The sequence below is a fragment of the Odontomachus brunneus genome, unplaced genomic scaffold, assembly GCF_010583005.1.
Source record: "Odontomachus brunneus isolate Ranch 3 - 2012 unplaced genomic scaffold, Obru_v1 Obru_scaffold_030, whole genome shotgun sequence".
Classification (NCBI taxonomy): Eukaryota; Metazoa; Arthropoda; class Insecta; order Hymenoptera; family Formicidae; genus Odontomachus; species Odontomachus brunneus.
In genome coordinates, this window is record NW_022639480.1 from 2,325,293 (window position 1) to 2,345,476 (window position 20,184).

Consider the following 20,184-nt stretch of genomic DNA (forward strand, 5'->3'; position numbering starts at 1 on the left):
AGAGAGAGAGAGAGAGAGAGAGAGAGAGAGAGAGAGAGAGACTTGGCTTTCTCGTGTTCCGCCTGTTGTTTAATCTATAAAGTACATACATTCGCATCTTATTACAGGGATATAGTTTCAATTTGCTCGCACATAAAACCTAGTAGAGAATTAATTAATTAAACGCTCATCTTGTCTGCAATATCGGCCCGGGTTACTCATCGAAGAAGACTGTGATGAATCATTTGATGTCCAAAGGAAAGCTTATAACGAAACGATCTACGTGAGATAGACTCGACAGGAATCCTTATCGCCCGTTGTGTCTTTCCTCTTGGTTTCCAGGCTTGTAATGTGACGTCAAAGCTGAGAGACCGCTTTCGCTGCGGCGATCTAGAAGACGAAAGTGATCGTTGACAGATATAAATAGCGAACGATTGGGACAGAAAAGTCCTTATATTTTTAAACGATAAAAATGCTTTATTCATTATTGAGTTTCAATGAACTGTCTTCCTCTCATTCACCTACTTCTTATTTTTTTTTGCATGTAAAACACTTTATGCTATAATCAAAGGAGAGGATGAATGAAAGAATTTTGGAAGGAATTGAAAAGTCAATTGAGAATCGAAATGTTTGCATGTTTTGACTGATAAATTTTATATATACTAGCTATATAAGTTACAGTTTCAAGTTTTTTACTTGTTTGATTACACTATAACACCTGTATATAAGCTTTCACTGTTTCTTAAATATTCTTTTGATTTCGCATTATTATATTCCAGTGTTATTTTTATTTCGGTTCCTTATTTTTCATTCGTATCGCACGATTGCATCGCGATTAATCGGCCGCGAAATTCTCAGTTAATATGTAAACTCGGTTCAATAAATTCCAAACAACTCGATAATGGTTAATTTTTAAGTGATAAATCAACGTAATCGAGGTGCAAGCTACATTATTCGGATTCTATTAATAAACCTACTTATCGAAAATATCCTTTTTGAATCTCAATTTTTTGATGGAAATTTAGATATTTAAGCGACATTATTTCTTCAGCCTTCTTGGGGGTAAATATGTAACGCAGTAAGCGCTGATATAATCGACTTAAGGATATATTACTGCATTTCTATAACAGGTTATATTTGTGACATACGAGTGATCATATTTCGTAAAAAAAAAACGAAAAAAAAATTCGCTGCGGACAGGATTCGAACCTGTGCGGGTAGTACCCAATGGATTTCAAGTCCATCTCCTTAACCGCTCGGACACCGCAGCTGTTGAGAAAAGCGTTTCCATTTGTGCTACCTCTTGTGAACAGCTGCAAAAATTAGTCATGACACGCAATATTTTATGATTACTTGCAAATAAATGTTAGCGCTAAAAAGTCGACGCGATCGACAAGATATTGACGTACTTTTTGTTTTATAATTTTACATCACAATAAATTTGATAATCACATTGTTCGTTGTATTTGTTATATGTGTAACTTATGGTTGATATTGCAGTCGGAGGATCGTTACGCACGCGATAATTATGTAATTATTATTTGTACGCTCAATTCAACGGCAAATTGTATTTTACCTCCTTTTTTCTACAGAGATGCACTGTGCACACTACATGATTGTCCGTTTTCAGGTTACAGCGATAGCATTGCTGTCAGTCGGCGTTGTAGTTATTGGAATGTACTATGAGTACCACAGTTTTGTCGACGACAGTTTCTTCTTCGTGCCATCTCTTCTCATAGCTGTGGGTTCTATCATCTTTATCATCGCCTTGTTAGGATGCTGCGGAGCCGGTCGCGAAAGCTACTGCATGATTGTAACGGTAAGGCGAACGCTCGTAAAAAGTTCTTTGATCGTGTGTTTCTTTTGTCTTAAATACATTTATTTCGACGCACCTTTTTACGGAAAATATGCATTAAGAGAAGAAATATCTAAAAAATAAAAGAATATTTATTCGACTAATGACATATTTAAATCTAAATTTTTTTATCTAAATAGAACAGACAGTTGTTTTCATGAAAAACTAAGACGCTAAAACGCTTCAGAAAAGTATATATTTTCTTATTTGGAAAAACATTGTATATTAGTATGAGTAGATTTTTCCGTTTTTTTAGGTATTTTTTCTTTCAGTGTAGAAAGTTATACGCGTCTGTTAAATTGTATGTAACGTGAAATCGTATTTTTACTTAACGCGTGTGTGAAAGTTACGAAATCTTTTTCGATAAAAGTGATGTTTCGTTTTGCAACGTTCATTTTGCAATTAGCGCCTTCATCGTTGCGTCTGCATCACGATTGTAATTCTCGTCGGTCAATTAATCAACAATAATTAGCAAACCGTATTGAACTAAAATTATAATAATAAGTACTTTACCACACGCACATTGCGTGTCGTCGCGTGTATTCCATTATTAGTTCCTTTCGAAATATAACGATGGATTAAAAACGCGCTGCCGACGGGAGTGTCACGAACATCACCATAATTAGAAAACTTTCGCGGTTCTCGATGTAATTCTCACGAGATCTGTCGATTCGCCGAAGCGTCGTTTTCGGCCGACGACGAAAATAACAAGTGAAAAAGAAGCGCGGCAAAACTCGTCCACCCGCATATATTGTCTCCCCTTCGTTTCCATAATGTAATGGGCAAGGTTTTGTGCGCAAAGTATGTAATCGGCGTATACGTTCTCCCCGTCTCACCTTCTCCACTGCGATATTCCCAGAATTATTCTCCCTCGCACGTGGAGAAGGAAGGGCGACACGCTTCCGCTGTTACTTTAAAAAATTAACACGATATACTATATATATTGCAGGAGGCTATAATAAGCAATAATAAGTCGCAGAGTGAGTCGGGTATCTCTGTGATTTTCTAACATTCTTTAGCCCAGTATGTAAAAGAGTTACGCGGTTTTTAGTGACAAATTAAAAGACAAATGACCCGAAAATTCTAATAATGTCTTTCGACATAATCTCAATTAATTGATCTTTTATTATTTTTTATTACAGTTCTGCACGCTTCTAGTTGGAATCTTCGTTCTGGAGATCATCGGCGGTACGATGGGATATGTGATGAGGGCGAGCGTTAAGTCAGTCGCCCAGCATAAGATGATCGACACGATGGCCAAGTATAATACAACCAAGGAGATGCAATATGTTTGGGACGAATTGCAGCGAAACGTAATGCACAATCGAAGATTGTTTACTCTCCCGAGCCATCTTTAGACCATATCTTTAAAAGAAGAAAATTATGAGCCTATCTACAAGTTATTCATAAGCTTAATAACATTTTATAATTATTGAGAATTTTAATTACACCACTATCAGAATATAGATTTAAATATGATGATTTTCGCGAAAATGTAATCTCTGCCACTACAAAAGAGCACTCTTCTTACAATACTTATACAAGTAGAAGAATTCTTTCCTCTGTACGATCGAAAATATTCTTGAAGAAAATCGACGATTTTTATGATCTGTTGTTTCATCTATTTTCAATAGCAGCTGCGTTAGAAGTTTTTCACGCTCTACGTAGTGCCCTCCCTGTCGTGGGAGCAACGGCGATCGTCGCGAGGATATCATAGACGACGAAGCGATAGGGATAATTTCAGTGCGCGACTCTAATTCGTGGTGTGTATAATGCATGCGTGTGTGGTGCGCACGCGACAGGGGTAGTATGAATCGATTTTTACGTCGCCCCGCGCTTCCTTGACCACACTCAACGATCTCGTAACGCTCGAAACATAAGCGTGCCGTAAAATATTAGACGTGCTTTCCTCGAGATCTCTTTGTTACATGTGACTTTGTAAACATTAACGCGCTCGCGTGACGTTTCATTAATATGACGATGTACGAGTATTCATTTTTGCAGTTCAAATGCCGCAGCACGCTCGACACTTCTGATTGAATCGAGAAGACACAAGCGTGCAATAAAATCTGCACTCTAAAATGAAAAAAACTTAACATCCGTTTTCTGAGTTTTTAGTTAAGAACAAGTTTTAATAGTTGTGAACGTTTTTTCAAATTACACACATACTATATTAACTATGTTGATTAATATTTTAGAGCGATTAAATGTGCGTAAATTCGCAAGATATTCGAAACATTTACGTACTTTAAGATTTCTCTAGTTCAGAAAAAATGGATATTGGCTCTTTTTCTTCTAAGATGTAAAACCACATACTATTTTAAAGATTCCTTCTGCATAATTCCCTCTCACAGCTCCGTGACGTTCCATTTAACATAAACGAACATTTATTGTTGCAGTTTGATTGTTGTGGCACCAATAACGCTACTGATTGGATAAATCTACAATACTCCGGCATTCCAATGTCATGCTGCGATAATACTGTAGGCGTTATCGGCACTACGAACTGCACGTTAACATCACCGACTCTTCATAACGTGGGTTGCATGGACGCGTTCGTGCGTTTTGCACAGAAACACGCAGGCAAGATAGCAGGAGTCGGAATGGGTCTTGGCGTAATTCAGGTACCTTAAAAAAACATTAGAAATAGTGTTTTTCTTAATGTCTTGAAATACTCTTAAAAATCAAATATTATCACAATATCAAGATAGTTTGTTCTACAAACAGAAATAAAATAAAATGCCTCAAGTATATTCTTAAATATTTTTTACCGATAGAAAAGAAGAATATTACCTTGTGTTGCAGATAATAGGGATCCTCCTGTCGGCCTACCTAGCGAAGTCAATCAGGAATTGCTATCAGACCATGTAGATTTCTGTGTAAAAAGTCGAGCGCACAGGAACTGTGATGTGCTCAAACTCAGCAGGATTTCCATTAGGATATAAGTTTGTACGCATTTGATGCAAATATATTTGCATTGTAAGAGTGGCAAATTACTTTTACTCTGCACTATGTCGCGATTTTTATCCTATAAATGACATTGGATAGATAATGTGTATTTTTAATAAAAATTATGCTGAGAGAAACATGATTTTTCTTGTTTTAGTTCTAATATTTATGATTCTCTATTCTATTGCTATTTTCCTGTTTTCGTAAAGAATCAGAAACAACAAAATCATAAAAAGATAACGAAATCGATTGTTTTGCAGAAGTTTCTACGTTACGATAATTATTCGATAGGAAATTTCAGTGGAGACTATATGTGATTTTTGCAATATGTGTAAAAAGCACCGAGAGCGTTGAACTGCATGAACATTGACGCCCATCCGTGTGTGAATCATGTAGGCACACGAAATTAACTCGATCGTTCACGCATGAATCATACGTGTCCCGCGTTGTTTTGCTTGTGTACAAACGTAGCAACGGCTGTGGCGAACGTTACTTTTTCAATTTTATCTCGTATTGACGAGAATTTCACTCCAAATACCAAAGTATTATAAAATATTGTATTTTTCAACGAAACGTCGTCGTCTTATCATTGTGTCAAAAATTGACAGCTTATTAGCAAAAGATTGATACGTGGAAGGTGATTCGAGCGCCTTTGAAACATTCTGTACAGGAAGCCGAGACGGCTTGGTTTTGCAGTTGGTGGGATAAGAATAAAGCGGCGGTGTATTGTACAAAACGCCTTTTCCTTTGCGGAGGATAAAACGTTTCCAGCAAAAGCGTAATAGCACTCGCTCGGGCAAAAATAAACGTTGCAATAAGGAAAAACGTGCGCATTCCCGTTGCAATTATAAAATTGCAAGAAAACATATGCAAAAAACAACTCGACGAATAATAATTGCTCTACAGATCTCTTGAGAGATTCTGATAGATTCATACATCTATTAAGTTGATGCAAAAGCTTCGTCGTGCTTGAATAAAATAGAAGATAGAATTATCCAACTAGGAGAGATTGATAATTTTTATGAATAAAACAAATTGTTTTATTCATAAAACAAAAGAGATTAATAATTTTTATGAATGAACAACATCGACTACAATAATCTATATACCAGGACTTTCTCTTTTTTTTAATACTTAATCTTTTTATAAGAATTTAATAGAAACGTGACAAATTGTATATCAAGCATTTTCCCAATCGTTTCTCTACGGTAGGACCCGCTGATACGCGCTGCGCATTTTGCTTTTAACGCAACAAATCGCACAGTTGTGTGCTGGTGTACATTCGTTTAAATTTGTCGCGAACTTATCGTCCTGTTGCATTTATTCGCGTTATCGCTTCTTCGTGTTCTCCCACTCCCGATGACTACAAAGAAACACGTCGGCTGGACGTCGCAAAGGACGTCGCCGCCACATCGGCCGGTGAACAGTCATCGCTCGTCGTCGTCGGCTCGGCTTCGTACATTTTCGTGACTCGTTATCGGTCTGCGAGATAACGCTGATCAGCTGCCGTGGCCCGATACCGGGCATCGGCATCGACAGTCGGTGCGTCAACGGTGAATGTGTGTAGATCTTCGTCGTACACCTGCGTCCGCGGAGGAACCAAGGCGAGCACCAAAATGGCGGCCACGCATCTCGACGTCGGCCTTCGGTGCATCAAGTACCTGCTGTGTGCCGTCAATTCCCTCTTCGTGGTCTGTACTTGTTTTTTGCTCTACTTGATGAAATACTCGTGACGAGATAACCGCAATTCTGGCGAACGGAATCGTCCTATTCGCTGCGACTGCGCGCGTCCTCTTCAATATTTAATATTGTACATGCCGGCTCAAAATATTAGTTTCTTTTTTATCATAAATGCAGAGGCGTTTATATTCAGCCGATATTTTGAAACAATACACTTCCAAGCCGTCGCGACATAGTTAGTGTTGCGTAAGTTTTCCTCCTTTGTCGCGCGACAGAGGTATATTCGTGGAAAATGAGGTAATGTTCGCGCCCCTCCAAACGTAGCACACGTAGTTCACGATGACTCCACAACCGTCGACATATGTACGTCGTTAGAGACCGTTGGAAAATGTTTTCGCGACGTAAGCTCTCGAGAAGGTGTAATTGCGCGCGTTATGCGAGCGCTCCCGTGTGAACTGTACCATACATCCGTAATTATCGATTGCCGTTACAGCGACCATATAGATAATGCTTGGTTTCTAAAAAAAAGGCTTCGATTTGCAGCGGGAACAACCGCCATTGCTAGCCATCTGCTTTGTGTTAGCTGAAATAAGACGAAGAAAGACTGATTTTATAATTCTATATCTCACATCTCACGTGGTTACACACGCGGAAAGTTTCACTTATAACGAATGAAAAATTTCAGGCAACACGATGAATTTCAGCAGCATGAGTGTGATCGAAAAACACGAGAGCGTTATTTTTTCCTCCGAGATTCCTCCGAGACGGCCGACTCGTTCGCCGCTTAACAATTATTACCGCTTATTATTTCGCATATGTCATCGCTCTTACGTCGCAAACTATCCAAGCACGACACACGATATCACAATATCATCGCTCTCTGTTTCGTCTTTCTTGTAAGTGGATCCTGTATCAATTTTATTTGCCGTTGATGCTTGCCTCGATAACGCAATTGATCTTAGAAAGAATGATTCATTAGACGTCAATTTTTCACGTGCGGCTAATGATTTTATTTTTTCGCGCGGCAATAATTCAAAGTTAATGTTATCGTGGATGTTATTGGGAACATTAGAATTCAATAACAGCGGCGTTGCATTTGAAATAATAATATTACATTATATTAAGAAATGATAACACCACATATTGATACGATTTCAACATAAAAAGGATCGATTTGTGTTGCGATAGCGTATCTGATAACTTCAGTCGTATCAGCGGCGCGGGGAACAATAAGAAGAAAATGGGAAGAATCGTGGAAAATCGTGAGAGCGAATTCTTTTTTCCATTGATGTTAATATCTTTCGATGCGTTCTTTGTTTCTATCTCTTCCTCTGCCTTTCTCTCTATCGGAATCGGTCACAAAGAAGGCGATGTGGGCCACGAGGTTCGAGTTTCGTTGTTATAGAGTACTTTCGAACTACGATCGATATTGCATAGACAAGTCTATGCACTGTTAAATTATTAGGTGATAGGCAAACCCACACAACAGCTGCGCAACCTGATTAACATTGTACATCTCTCAATTAAACAAAGAAATGGAAAGCAATGGAAAACAAAGCCACCTTTTCGTTGGTCATTCACGTGGATTGCTTGGTTGAAGCCGTCGCGCATAAACTGATGTAATAGCATCAAAAAATCGTTCTAATTCTGTACTGACAATAAGAGATAACGCTGAACTCTTGCGACATTATAAAATACTCATACACGGCTTTGTACAACGGCAAATGGAAATGTTAAAACGTAATTGTGAAGAACGGTGTAGCAATTAACGCACATAAGAGTACACACAGAACAATATCATTCTACTGTCAATAAAAGCGATAGCTTAGTTTATTTTCCTTCTTTTGCGCAATGGTTATCTTTATCATATATCATATATCTTTATATTTATCATCTCCAAAGAATTTAATCTCTCTTGACAAGAATATTGAAAAACTTTACCGAAGAAAGAAAACTGATTTAATTCTATGTAGTAAGTAAACCGAATTCATTTGAATGCAGCAGGTATTTTTCTGTGTAGATATAATAATAAGCAGCAGAAAACAACATCGTCATTTGCACATTGCGATCTTAAGAGAACGTTCTATGTACCTGCGAGCTTACGTGGTCGCGTCTACCCGGAGCATAAATGCTCGCTTATCAGTAGAGATAAATGTATAATCTTCATAGTGATGTGCGAAATATCGTCGTGTAACTCGAACAATGTACACGAATTATGAAAATTTATTATTGCCCACCAGTGCCGTTGGTGGATCGACATCGCGTTTCTGTTCGAACTTTGATTGCCATTGTTACCAGGAAAGATAATTGCACGAGATATTTTCCTCTTAATTATGTGTGTGTATGTGCAGAAATATAACTGGCTTACCGAGGGACCGCGCGTGTTTATGCAAACCAAATTGAAAGATCAACAGCCTTTCGTATCTCGATACGAAAGCTGCTGATACAAATCAGCTCGATAGCGCGTCGATATCGCGTTGAGATATCTAGAATTATAAAAATTTACTTATTCGAGGACATGTTAAGTGTACACCGTACGCCCTAAATAATAGTAAAAGAGCGTCTTATCGTACGAATTACATAGCTCGCTTTGTCATGCGACGAAAGACCGACCGTGATATATGAAATTTACAACGCGCTTCACACACGATAGCGAGAAAATGTTACGTGTCGTTTTAGTCTTTTCAGTGTAAAAAATTAATAGCGGCGGCACGGCTGTCCGTGAACGCGAATTACGTAACTGATGCCAGGTAATCAAAGACAATCAAGATCTTATGTGTCACGATAGTGTGCGCTATATATGGGACAAAATTGTAATGACGCAAAACATGTATCGTGCACAACGATTTCTGGTGACGTTCTCGTGTATTTTCTTGCAGTTGACGGGAGTAATGATAATATCGGTCGGCACGACCATTTACGCTGTTTACGAGAACTTCTCGCATTTTCTGGACCCAAGCTACTTTTCGCCGGCTACGCTCCTTATTGTAGTCGGGATACTCGTGTTCATAATAGCTTTTATGGGATGTTGCGGTGCGCTTCGGGAAAGTACCTGCATGGTTCTTGTGGTAAGCAACACGTGAATCTCTCATAGCAAATAAAAAGAATATTTATAGCTTTCATTTCTTTCTTGGAATACGTTAGTACAGATAAGAGAGTTACGCTACCGAGTATTTCTGTAATATTGTACTCTTTTACCTTCTACGTATAAAATTATTTCAAACAAAATCAAAATGCCTCTTTTAATCGCTGTATATATTTTATCTTTCCAAATTTCTTTCATCTTACCGGATTCCGACATGAATTCTAATATCTATCTCCAGTTTTCAGTCTTGCTGTCGATCGTGTTATTGATGGAGCTCGCTGCCGCTGTTGCTGCGTACGCTCTGCAAGGCAGCATCAAGGGTCTTTTGGCTGAGAAGATCAACGTAACCATGCATCAGTACGGACAGAACAAGGAGGTCTCGGATGCTCTTGATTTCCTGCAAAGCAGGGTAAGACAATCACCGCATCACTGTTTGCATACTTGTGTAATTAACAAAAAACATTCAAGCATATTCCTTGTCGAAGAGAACAATTATTCTGAAACATTTTTAAATTATATTGTCTATATAAACTATATTATAAAAAAATTACATGTAAATTATATATATATATATTTTTTTTTTCTTTTTCGTTTCTGCAGTTACGTTGTTGTGGATACAATGGACCTGAGGATTGGAACAGCATTGAGCTTAACGAAACGATAACATCTTGTTGTGATAATATATTTTATTCCATTGAAGAAAATTGTTCACAAAAATTCAATGAAGGTTGTATCAATCGTCTTTCCGATATTATTCATCGTAGTGCACTATACATCGGTACGGGAGCCGTGGCGATCGCTCTCATTCAGGTGAGTGGATTCAATTTCGCTAAACTTCGCGTCTCCGACATATATGAAAAATTTTAGCAGAAGTTTGCGTGGAAAACTAATGCTTTTTTACTTTGCTTGTTTAATTACTAATACTTTTTTATTTGCTTGTTTTTTTTCCCAAACGAGAACGCAATCTAGAAAAGTTTATAGTTTATTTTCAGTCAAATATAAACAATAATAATCTGTATTCTGTTTCTTTCTAGCTGACGGGGATTATGTTTGCGTGTATGCTGGGTCGAGCCATCAGGCGTCAGAAAACGGAAAGGGAGAGGCGTCGCTGGGAATTACGAGAAAACCTTGTGAACGGTTACGAGCCATTGGGAAAATCGGATCCCCTGACTACGTTTCCCGTGGTGTACATGTCACCAGAATACTCATATAAAAGCGATCAGAACTTGAAAAAGTGTTAATATATTCGATTCGAGAAACGAAATATCTCGTCTGAGAATCACAATGCGAATATGTTAACATTTTGCGACATGAAAGAGGATTTACAAAATCACAGATAACTTCCAACTGTCGTTCTCATAAGACAAAAATTTATAAAAATCTGAACGACAATTTTATGTTTTACAACGTATTGAAGCATCCAAAGAGAATATTTATTTCTGACAATCTTACTCACTTTTATACGGAAGGTCATCATTTATCGCCGTGTGATATAAGAGAAAATAATACTTAACCAAAAATTATGTGTGATTTATGATTCAGAAAATATATATTTTCGGAGCGCCATAGATATGTACAATCAAATTCTGTTTGTTTTAAAAAATCCATACGAATAAAATTTTTAATATTCAACGAAATATAATAATTAATACTTTTGCTTGTTACATATACATAAAGAGGAAGATATTCATTTGAAATATTATTAAGCAAGTTATTGTAAAAACCGTTGCTAATTCTTATTGTACATTAGTAATACTGTATATTTTTATGTTAAAAATAAAATATATGAAAAATATCTTTATTCTATTAAAGTATCTTTACTATCACATTTATAATTCAATAATTTCCTTTCTGAATAGAGAATCTTAACTTTAGAGTTGCGTTACATCGTGCGACAGTGTCTTATTGAATATATTAATCTAAATTTACTTCATTCACATGTACTGATTTCACCAGAAGAATACAGCTTGCCTCAAAATCTCAGAGGCTTCCTCGTGATTTTTTCCATTTTCAAGATACGGAGGAGTTAATTCACGATACGCGAGACAAACGCGTCTCGATACGACATCCTGTCGAAGCACGGAATGCTCCCACTTATATCTGACAAACAAAAATCATGTAGTTTTAATTCCATATAGATTACGATATTTTTTATTCAAACATTTATAAGCAAAGTATCATACCTTGCAGGGCCGTATAGAATCATGAGTGATCTAGCAGGCATCGGCAATCGCACCACAATGTTATCATCGATATCTACAGTTTGCGTGTTGTCGCAAACATCATTTTTTAGAGTGGAACTATTATAATTCGGAACGCAGTCCAAGTTATATCGCTTTATCGGACCGTGATAAGGAGTCATTGTCAGAACAGAATCACCGAGAACGTTCACGGTCACTATGCGTTCTCCCCAGATCCAACAATCGTCGATGTGAGGATCGATAGAAGCGCCTCGCACAGGATCGTACTCGAGCGAACACTGCTCGACAGTCTTGAAATTGTGTAACAGCGGTACTTCTTCAAACTTCTTCTGTACAAACTGTGTTGTTTTAGGAAAACCATCGAATGATCCTAATCGTAATTTCCTCTTCTTGAAGTTACATTTTGGCCCGAAGTTCTACAAATTAAATCTCGTGGCTTAAACACATTAGGTTATTAAAACATAGTCATTAATTCTTTTTTTTTTAATGAAAATATATACCTGTTTTCTTCTGCCACTTTGTGAAGCTTGCCAAGGAAGACAATCAAGTGCTTTCATCAGTTCCTCAGCTTCATCTTCATTTAAGTAATCTAACTGAGATACACCTATTATTAATCATATATTTTAAAAGGTTGTTGTAAAATGCACAATATTTTCTGTTTTAAATCTTACCTTGATGTAAACACCAGGATATTCAATCAAATTCCCATCATGGTGAGGATGTTTCTTATACTCATCTATGTTCCATCCTGGTAATAATTTATCACAATACGGACAATAAACGTAACTTTTGCTTTTCTGTGAAAGCACGTAATAATTCTATCTTAAACTGATTAAGAAATCATAACAATTTTATGTAATTGATAAGCTTTATAAAAAAAGTGGTTTCACAAATTATTATTTATATATTATAAATTATAAATATATTATAAAAACATATTTTTATAATTATTGTAAATATAATATATATATATATATATATATATATATATATATACATATATATATATATATATATGGGAGAATAATAATAAAACAAAAGAAGAGAACCCCAAGGTCAACTACCTCATCCTCTTAAAAAGAAGATGATAAAAATGGTTGAAGATGATAAACTGGTTTTTCAGGTATTTAAGTAGAAGAGATTATAGTCAAGTAGTAGGGAGAATATACAGTTGAATAAACAGTATATAATAGACAGTACATATAACAGATAGTAGACGAAAGAGGAAGAAATTTTTATAGGTAAGAATATTTTGATATGTATATTACTTTGTAGAAAAAATAATAACTATAAATGTATAAGAGAGTGTACAATATTTATGTATTCAAAGTGAATGAGTACATATTCCAGTAAACACAATAGTTCTTTTTATCCTAAACACAATAGTAATTCTTTTTATCCTGAAAATCACATTTCTTTCATCTTTTCAATTGCTTATTTTCTATCTTTTTTTGTGCGTGTAATACATTTGTAACTATTACAAATGTAACTGTTACTATTAATATTTGATTTGATGCAGATACAATAATACACATATATTTTATACAATTTTTGTTTTAACATAAGTGACAAGTGAAAAAAAATCTAATCAATCTCAATTTTCTGAAAAAACAGGATTAATCGAAGGTGATTTTGAGTTGTCAACACACAGTAATACAAATTAAATAATAAATAAAAACAATTTTAAATTATGTTGCTAATATGAAACATCTCATCAAATGTTCAAAAATTTGTAGGTTATGTATCCACTACAGTCTTACCTGTAACATATTTGTTGTCTCCACATTCTTGGATATTTTATAGTCTTCCTCACAAATTAAGCAAGAGCGTATTCCTTTGCATCCGCATGGTCGGACAGTCTGCATAATGATAGTTTTTTTTATCAGATATTAACACATCAGTTTACAACTCTACAGATATCCGCATATTCTCAAACACGTCAGGATCTGCGCTTCCGCGTCGAACTTGGATAATAGCGGGTGTACGTGAGCGCATGCGCGCGTTAGTGTGCATGAAGCTTTTCAAATTTAAATTTTTTAATTTGAAACTTTAAAAATTTGTATTATCCTATATAAAATTTAAGATACATTTTGTAAAATTTTATCTTTTAAATAAGCCTTTAAACTTCTTAATAAAGTTTTATGAAGCAAAAGGTTGAAACATTACTGTATTTTCGCTTAATCTCAATATAACGCTAAATTGTAATAATACAATTGTTAAACAATAAATATAATCGTCTTTATATTAACGAGATAGATAATAAATTACTCCAGATTTTAATCTTTCCTACTCTGTGATCAACAATTATGTGGGAGAAACTTAAAAGCTGATATTCAGCGACTTTCATTATCTCCTTGTGTTATCGGGTCATAACCCGAGATATTACTGACATTATATTTCGACCTTTCAGCGTTACCCGTACAGTTGCATTTCATCGTTCAATTGCGTTGTGAAAATGTTACCAAAAATCTGTTTCGTATTTTTACTAAGTCTCTCTGCCAGTTTCGCCAGTAAGTACAGTACAATTCGTAATTAGTCGTGCTTAATTATATCAATAAAGAGATCCTGAATAGGCCAAAGTATTCGGCATTTTTATATTTACGTGAATCCTCGCACGTTTTAACTCTGACTGGCCCAATTTTCTTATATAAGTACGTATATATATGTTAGAATATTATTTCTATATTGTCAATTATATTTTCACAGACCCCCCTGTGGAATGTCCTAATATTATTAGCAGGAGTCAGTGGACCATTGCTCCTGCTGGAGATGTGAATTATTTAATTTTACCGATACCTTATGTGGTGATACAACATACAGTGACCCCCGAGTGCGAAACCTACGATGCATGTAAAAAAAGAGTCGAAAACATACGCAGTTTTCATATGAATGACCTTGGCTGGGACGACATCGGTTACTCGTAAGTCATGCGATTAATTTTCATTCGAAAGTAATTCTAAATCTGGTCGGGTATTATTGATCTTAAAAGTGGCCGCACATTGTTGGTTTATTTAAAATAATGTCTTTTTCTTGAAGATTCTTAGTTGGCGGTGATGGAAACATATACGAAGGATGCGGGTGGACCCGCGAAGGAGCGCACACGTTTGGATATAATAAAAAGTCGATTGGCATAGGCTTCATTGGAAATTTCAATAGTAAATATTTCTTGTTGAATCATATTAAGGCTTTATTTTATTAGCATAAGTAATAATTTATGTAACTGCTAATTACGATCCGCTGAAGAGAGAAAGGAAAATTGTTTCATTTTGGGAAATGTTTCCTTTTCAGGAAAACGGGCTAAACAAAACATGTTGGACGCTGTGCATCAATTGATTCAATGCGGCAAATCCCAAGGTATCCTTCGGAGCAACGTACGTGTGATCGGTGCACGGCAGGTGCAATCAACGTCCAGTCCGGGAGAGAAACTTTACGAGCAGATCCAGAGCTGGCCTGAATGGGTCAGTAGTCCTTAAAATACTTAAAACAAAAACTTGCAGTAGTTGATCGCTGTAATGCGAAGTAGCAGGCAAAGTAGCGCTGCGATAAAATCATGTTTGTCATATTACAAACTTATTTACCAATAATTACTTAAACACATGACGTATAAAATATAAAATGTGGAATGTATTTCCTTCTTCTTGGAATATATTATATCGCAAAATGTTTGTAAAATTAACAACGAAAAGCACGATGAAAATGTAAGACCGTAAGAAATATACTTCGGTATGTTCGAGGTAATAGTTTGTGTTTTATTATATTACCTTTCTAGCGAGAAGAGTCCAGCTCCTGATCTAATATAAAAAGAAAAATCTTAATACATACGTTTTATATAACGCATTAACATTTCAGAGATGAACGCATGTAGTAGACGGCGGAAATAAATCGTGGAGATTGTGGCGAATTTAGGAAATGGAACGGTGTGACATCGTAACGCGTATATCAATTCTATTCAAGTTTCATTTTTTTTTTCGATTATTAGGAGATCACGTAATTACTAATATACAAATGATACATTATCACCAAGAGTTTTTCTCTTACACAGAATAAATATTGCGCATTAGCGGGTTTTTCAAGAATGACGCAATCGAGCCGTGCTTAAGTTTTTTTTTTTAATCATAGTTATTATTATCGTTAATATCCATATAATTATCGATAACTACAGTAAAACACAAAACAAAAAAAGGTGGTAGTGGGTATCTGTACATTCTCCTTAAACGATTAACGTAAACATCTCTTTGCATACCTGTCTACAAATAGGAAGAAACTAAATCATAATATTCACAGATATTTTACAAGATAGACGAGGCGCGACAGCGGACGCACGCGTCACGAAACGATACTGGTGCAAGAAACGTATCGTCCTGCATTTTACTACATGAATACGACAGGTTGCAGAAAGGGAGAACAGAATGGAACGGAAGAACGTGGAGTTTTCCGTCGCAAAATAAACAACACGTTGCGCGACACGTGCGCACGCTCCCGCCTTATTATACTTATTCATAGCTATAATATATACGCGCTTCTTTTTTCCTTTTTATCACTTCACTTGCTCAATTATACCTCTACACTGTACATATCCACAACGCATCTTTTACACTGTACATACACACGCTCCGCGAGTATTCGCGCTGCCTTAAAGTAATTATGTTTCGGGGATAGACAGAACAGGAGCGACAGCACTTGGATGTGTCGCTATCGACAATGATCGGAATAAAATTAATAAATTCACCATACCATATTCACTCCTGAAGCTTGTTTAAGAAACTCATTAAAAAAACATATTCTTCCATTGGATGCGTTGCAAAACTCGTTAAAAAAAAGTGCTGCAATCTTCCTGCCACTGACTATGCACTGTGAGTGATTTAAATAAAATATCGGATGTTCAGGGAAAAAATTAAATACGTTTGGTGAAAGTAGTCGTCGTTCGTCGAACTGCTGTCATTATTCGGCAAAAAATTAAAACACGGTCGCACGGTGTTTTGTCGATCCCCAATAGTTCTGCATAAGATTACTCTTCTAGAGGCATGCGTCCTACGCGCAGCAGCATAATATTGTAAGTAGGTTTCCTTAATTTACCTAAAATGTTTTTTTCACGGCTTGGTGTGATATAATGTAACTTTTCTGGTCTATACACATAAGCGCATTTTATTATCTCGGACACGAATGCTAAAGAGTCTATGAGTCGTCGTCGCATGACAAAGTCAAAGCGTGACGAGGGATGGGGTGTAATAGGATGGAAGTGTGTAAAATGGGGCGGCGTCAATGGTCAATGAGATCGGTCATACTATTTTTTTTTCCAGTATGACAAATAAGCCCCATTTGTCCTTAAATATGCGAATTGGTACGCCCTCCTATATATAGCTAGCCTGCTGTAATAACGTTAATAATAATTAATAGCAGCGGTAATAGTGGTAGTAGAGTAGTGGTAGTAATAGTAGTAGTAATAGTAGAGTAGTAGAGTAGTGGTAATAGTATAGTAGTAATAGTAGCAATAGCATTGGTAATAGTAGTCGTAATAATAACAGTAATAATGATATTAATAATAATAATAATCATAACTGTAATAAAATAAGTGATATTCATATGGATCGTAATAACCATAATCACGAAGGCTCAGAATTAGAATATTCTATAAATTTTTTTGCAAAATGTATGATGTATGCGTTCTTTAAAAGTATAATATAATAGTAATAATTCAGAATATGTTACAGCCTGCTATGCAAAATTATGATACACTAGGGACAAATTCTATTCGGTATAGCCCATTTTTCTCGCATTTATGTTAAAGGTCTAGCATTATGATTTACATTCTAATTCGACACGAGCGGTGGCGGCGGCGCGGCAGAAACAGGGGTGTAGCAGCAACTATCTCGTTATAATAATATAATACATAGTTATTTATATAGAGCAGTATCATACAAAAAACACATCACATACCTCACAGAGCATTAGTCGATCACCCTTATATTGTTTTACTTTTGTTTTCTGCCTCGTAACGCAGTTATGTATCGTTAAATAATTAAAATCACAGTAGTTATGCCCTCGCTGGCTTGCTTATAATTTATACAGTTTTATCATTAACGTTCAAGCCTTACTTAAAATAGCTCGTGTGTAATGATGTAGGGTTTTACGTTATTTCATCCTAACCATTATTTACGGATTTGACTGTCCCTCTAGAGCAACGGTTATTTAACTGGTTTTTCCTCTACGAGAAGAACGAACGTGAGTAGTTTCGTGGACTGATCGCGAGTGATGAATCGAAGGTCTCGTCTGAAGGCTGTGGGGGTTGTGCCCTGACCTGCTTGTCAGAAAGACCAAGAGTGATGTCGGTCGATCCCACAAACGACTGTCAGTAATCGACGCGAGTTACAAGTCGTCCGAAAAAAAGAAAAACGAGCTTGCTTGCGCCCGAATCCATTGGAAGGGAGGCACGCGCGATGATACCGGCGTATTAATCGTGCTAGCCTCTCTCCATCGCACAACCTCGTGCCTCGCTTTAGGCCTACGATCTAAGATCGGCGTAGCGTTGGGTTCCATTTGATTGTCACTAATACGACTCCGGATAAAGGAGCTCTCATTTGTTTCGAACGCATCTCTTCTTTCTCCCTGCCTTCTATTATTTTCTTTTCTTCCTGTCTTCGATCTTTGCACAACTTTATGTGCGCGTTAGACGGACACTTCTAGGCTTCATGCCACATGCGAAGTGTCCCGCGGTATGTAAGGACATGGATAGATCGTATAATCCAATAAGTGGTCACTGATCGTCCTCAGACCGTAGCAATGACGATTAGCAAATGAGCGATCTTTGCGACACGGTGAAGTAGATCGGGTGCGATTCTTGCCAAACTCTCATTCGCAAACTCACAAGACGGGAAAATGTGAACTACATACGCTGGCTAAAACGCAAAAAATACATATCGTTACACTTTAACTGCAAATGGATTATGCAAATGGAAAAAACAATTACGTCATGACAAAACGAAAAATCTATAATAGCGTGCGATAATCATTACCTGCTGCGAGCCCGGTGCAGCAATGTTAACGATTCCAGCAGCTTGCTTTTGTTGAAGATACATAATGAAACCTGTTTGAAGATTTTTGCTTTGTTGCAACACATCTACTTCGTCACGGCCGCAAGGAAGTGCCAACAGCATACAATGTTCGTTGTCAGTCTAGAGAAAACATTAAATAATTAAATGATATATTAATCCGGTGTTCGGCGAAATTTCTTGAAAAATTGTTTGAAAATCGCTTCGAAAGTACAAGTTATTCCGAGCACTATATTAATCTATAGTTCAATCTTTTTAGAATTCTTCTTTGTACATATATGTACAGATGTATATATACATCTGCTATATATGTAATGCTACTAAGTATTAAGAATAATAATTATTTATCTTAACTTTTAATTCCATTTTTAATGCATTTATATAATTTTTACATTAATTAAACTATATTCTAATACAATGCTAATAAAAAAAAGAACTGTCATACGTACCTGCATTTTTCTTGCTACACCCTCTACTTGAGTTTGTTCTAATCTCATTCTTTGTGCTATCCTTAACGGTGGAGTGGATCCGTCGCTATTGCACGGCAGACTGTCTCTGGCTACGTTAGGATTACCGAAGACAAAGTGCATCTGTACCGCGGCCTGGTCGTTTTTAAGAGCTAACAGACCCTGCCACATAACTGGGTAACGTTGTAGCAGCATCTGAAATGAGTCCGCTTGCGGAGGCACCTGAGACGCGTGCGGCGGTGTGACAACCTGATGTTTTCTGGATCTGTCCGGAGTAATCGCTCTATCGGTCGGCGCCTCGCTGGCGGTCATAGGATATTGAGAACGTATATGCGCGGGCGGTGGGTCGTAATATGTTGTTCTAGCACCAGCTGGTGCACCAGGCAGCGACGGATTACTTCCCGCATTGTACTGCGGCGGGGGTTGTAAGCGCATTGCTCCGTGTAACATGTAAACTTGAGCAACTTGTGGACTATCGGTGGTACGTTCCTGCGGTGTTCTTGTCGCCCGTCTTAGTTCCAAAGGAGGACTGTGGCTGTCCTCTATGCCGCCCTCAAGCTTGGGATCTAAGGGTACGTGTGGAGATCTTGTTCCTGGAATGTGATAAGCTATGCGAGGTGTTGCCAATGCTTCCTGCGCACGTAGATACTGATATTGAAACATGTAATGAGGTGCCAGCTCTCCACCGCGAGACAGTCCTCCGTAATGGTTAACGACATCACCCTGTGAAAGAAAGAAATTTATCTCTTAAATTATTAGTATAAAAGTATAATCGCCATTAATTACTCTAGTAACAACTTGTACAATTTTATATATTTAATGTCAGAACAAATACATCTAATGTCCAAAAGTTGTACGTGTTTTTTGTGTGCGATACATACATACTTAATCGCAAATATTATTGCAAGAACATTATAAA

At 36.8% G+C, this 20,184-nt stretch overlaps 4 protein-coding genes and 1 non-coding gene across 13 annotated transcripts in view; 2 read left to right on the forward strand and 3 right to left on the reverse strand.

Moving 5' to 3' along the window:
• LOC116843121 (tetraspanin-33-like) overlaps positions 1–11,185 on the forward strand; it is a 12,505-nt gene extending 1,320 nt beyond the window's left edge. Inside the window, exons 2-8 of the mRNA XM_032813219.1 lie at positions 1,610–1,798; positions 2,977–3,147; positions 4,234–4,458; positions 9,343–9,531; positions 9,787–9,957; positions 10,149–10,358; positions 10,583–11,185. Coding sequence (XP_032669110.1) covers positions 1,610–1,798; positions 2,977–3,147; positions 4,234–4,458; positions 9,343–9,531; positions 9,787–9,957; positions 10,149–10,358; positions 10,583–10,789 — 1,362 coding nt within the window. The 3' untranslated portion in view covers positions 10,790–11,185. The remainder of the gene's footprint in view (positions 1–1,609; positions 1,799–2,976; positions 3,148–4,233; positions 4,459–9,342; positions 9,532–9,786; positions 9,958–10,148; positions 10,359–10,582) is intronic.
• Trnas-uga lies at positions 1,168–1,249 on the reverse strand. Its single transcript has one exon. It is a non-coding gene; the product is annotated as a tRNA-Ser (tRNA).
• A 151-nt stretch (positions 11,186–11,336) lies between the features above and the next one.
• On the reverse strand, positions 11,337–13,728 carry LOC116843116 (alpha-ketoglutarate-dependent dioxygenase alkB homolog 4). Its single transcript, XM_032813210.1, has 5 exons — positions 13,510–13,728; positions 12,421–12,546; positions 12,250–12,342; positions 11,732–12,165; positions 11,337–11,648 (listed from the first exon to the last, which is right to left on the reverse strand). The coding sequence occupies exons 1-5, from the start codon at positions 13,612–13,614 to the stop codon at positions 11,498–11,500; spliced, it is 909 nt and encodes a 302-aa protein (XP_032669101.1). The 5' UTR covers positions 13,615–13,728; the 3' UTR covers positions 11,337–11,497.
• Positions 12,972–15,487, forward strand: LOC116843119 (peptidoglycan-recognition protein 2-like). Its single transcript, XM_032813213.1, has 5 exons — positions 12,972–12,990; positions 14,160–14,259; positions 14,456–14,669; positions 14,786–14,904; positions 15,038–15,487. Exons 2-5 carry the CDS (start codon positions 14,205–14,207, stop codon positions 15,220–15,222), a joined length of 573 nt encoding a protein of 190 aa, XP_032669104.1. The 5' UTR covers positions 12,972–12,990; positions 14,160–14,204; the 3' UTR covers positions 15,223–15,487.
• A 201-nt stretch (positions 15,488–15,688) lies between these two features.
• LOC116843113 (protein split ends-like) overlaps positions 15,689–20,184 on the reverse strand; it is a 77,551-nt gene continuing 73,055 nt past the window's right edge. For all 9 annotated transcript variants that reach the window (XM_032813197.1, XM_032813195.1, XM_032813205.1 and 6 more), the window contains 3 exons: positions 19,248–19,988; positions 18,763–18,921; positions 15,689–18,645 (listed from right to left, as the gene is read on the reverse strand). In XM_032813197.1, the coding sequence (XP_032669088.1) occupies positions 18,517–18,645; positions 18,763–18,921; positions 19,248–19,988 (1,029 nt within the window). In that variant the 3' untranslated portion in view covers positions 15,689–18,516. The remainder of the gene's footprint in view (positions 18,646–18,762; positions 18,922–19,247; positions 19,989–20,184) is intronic.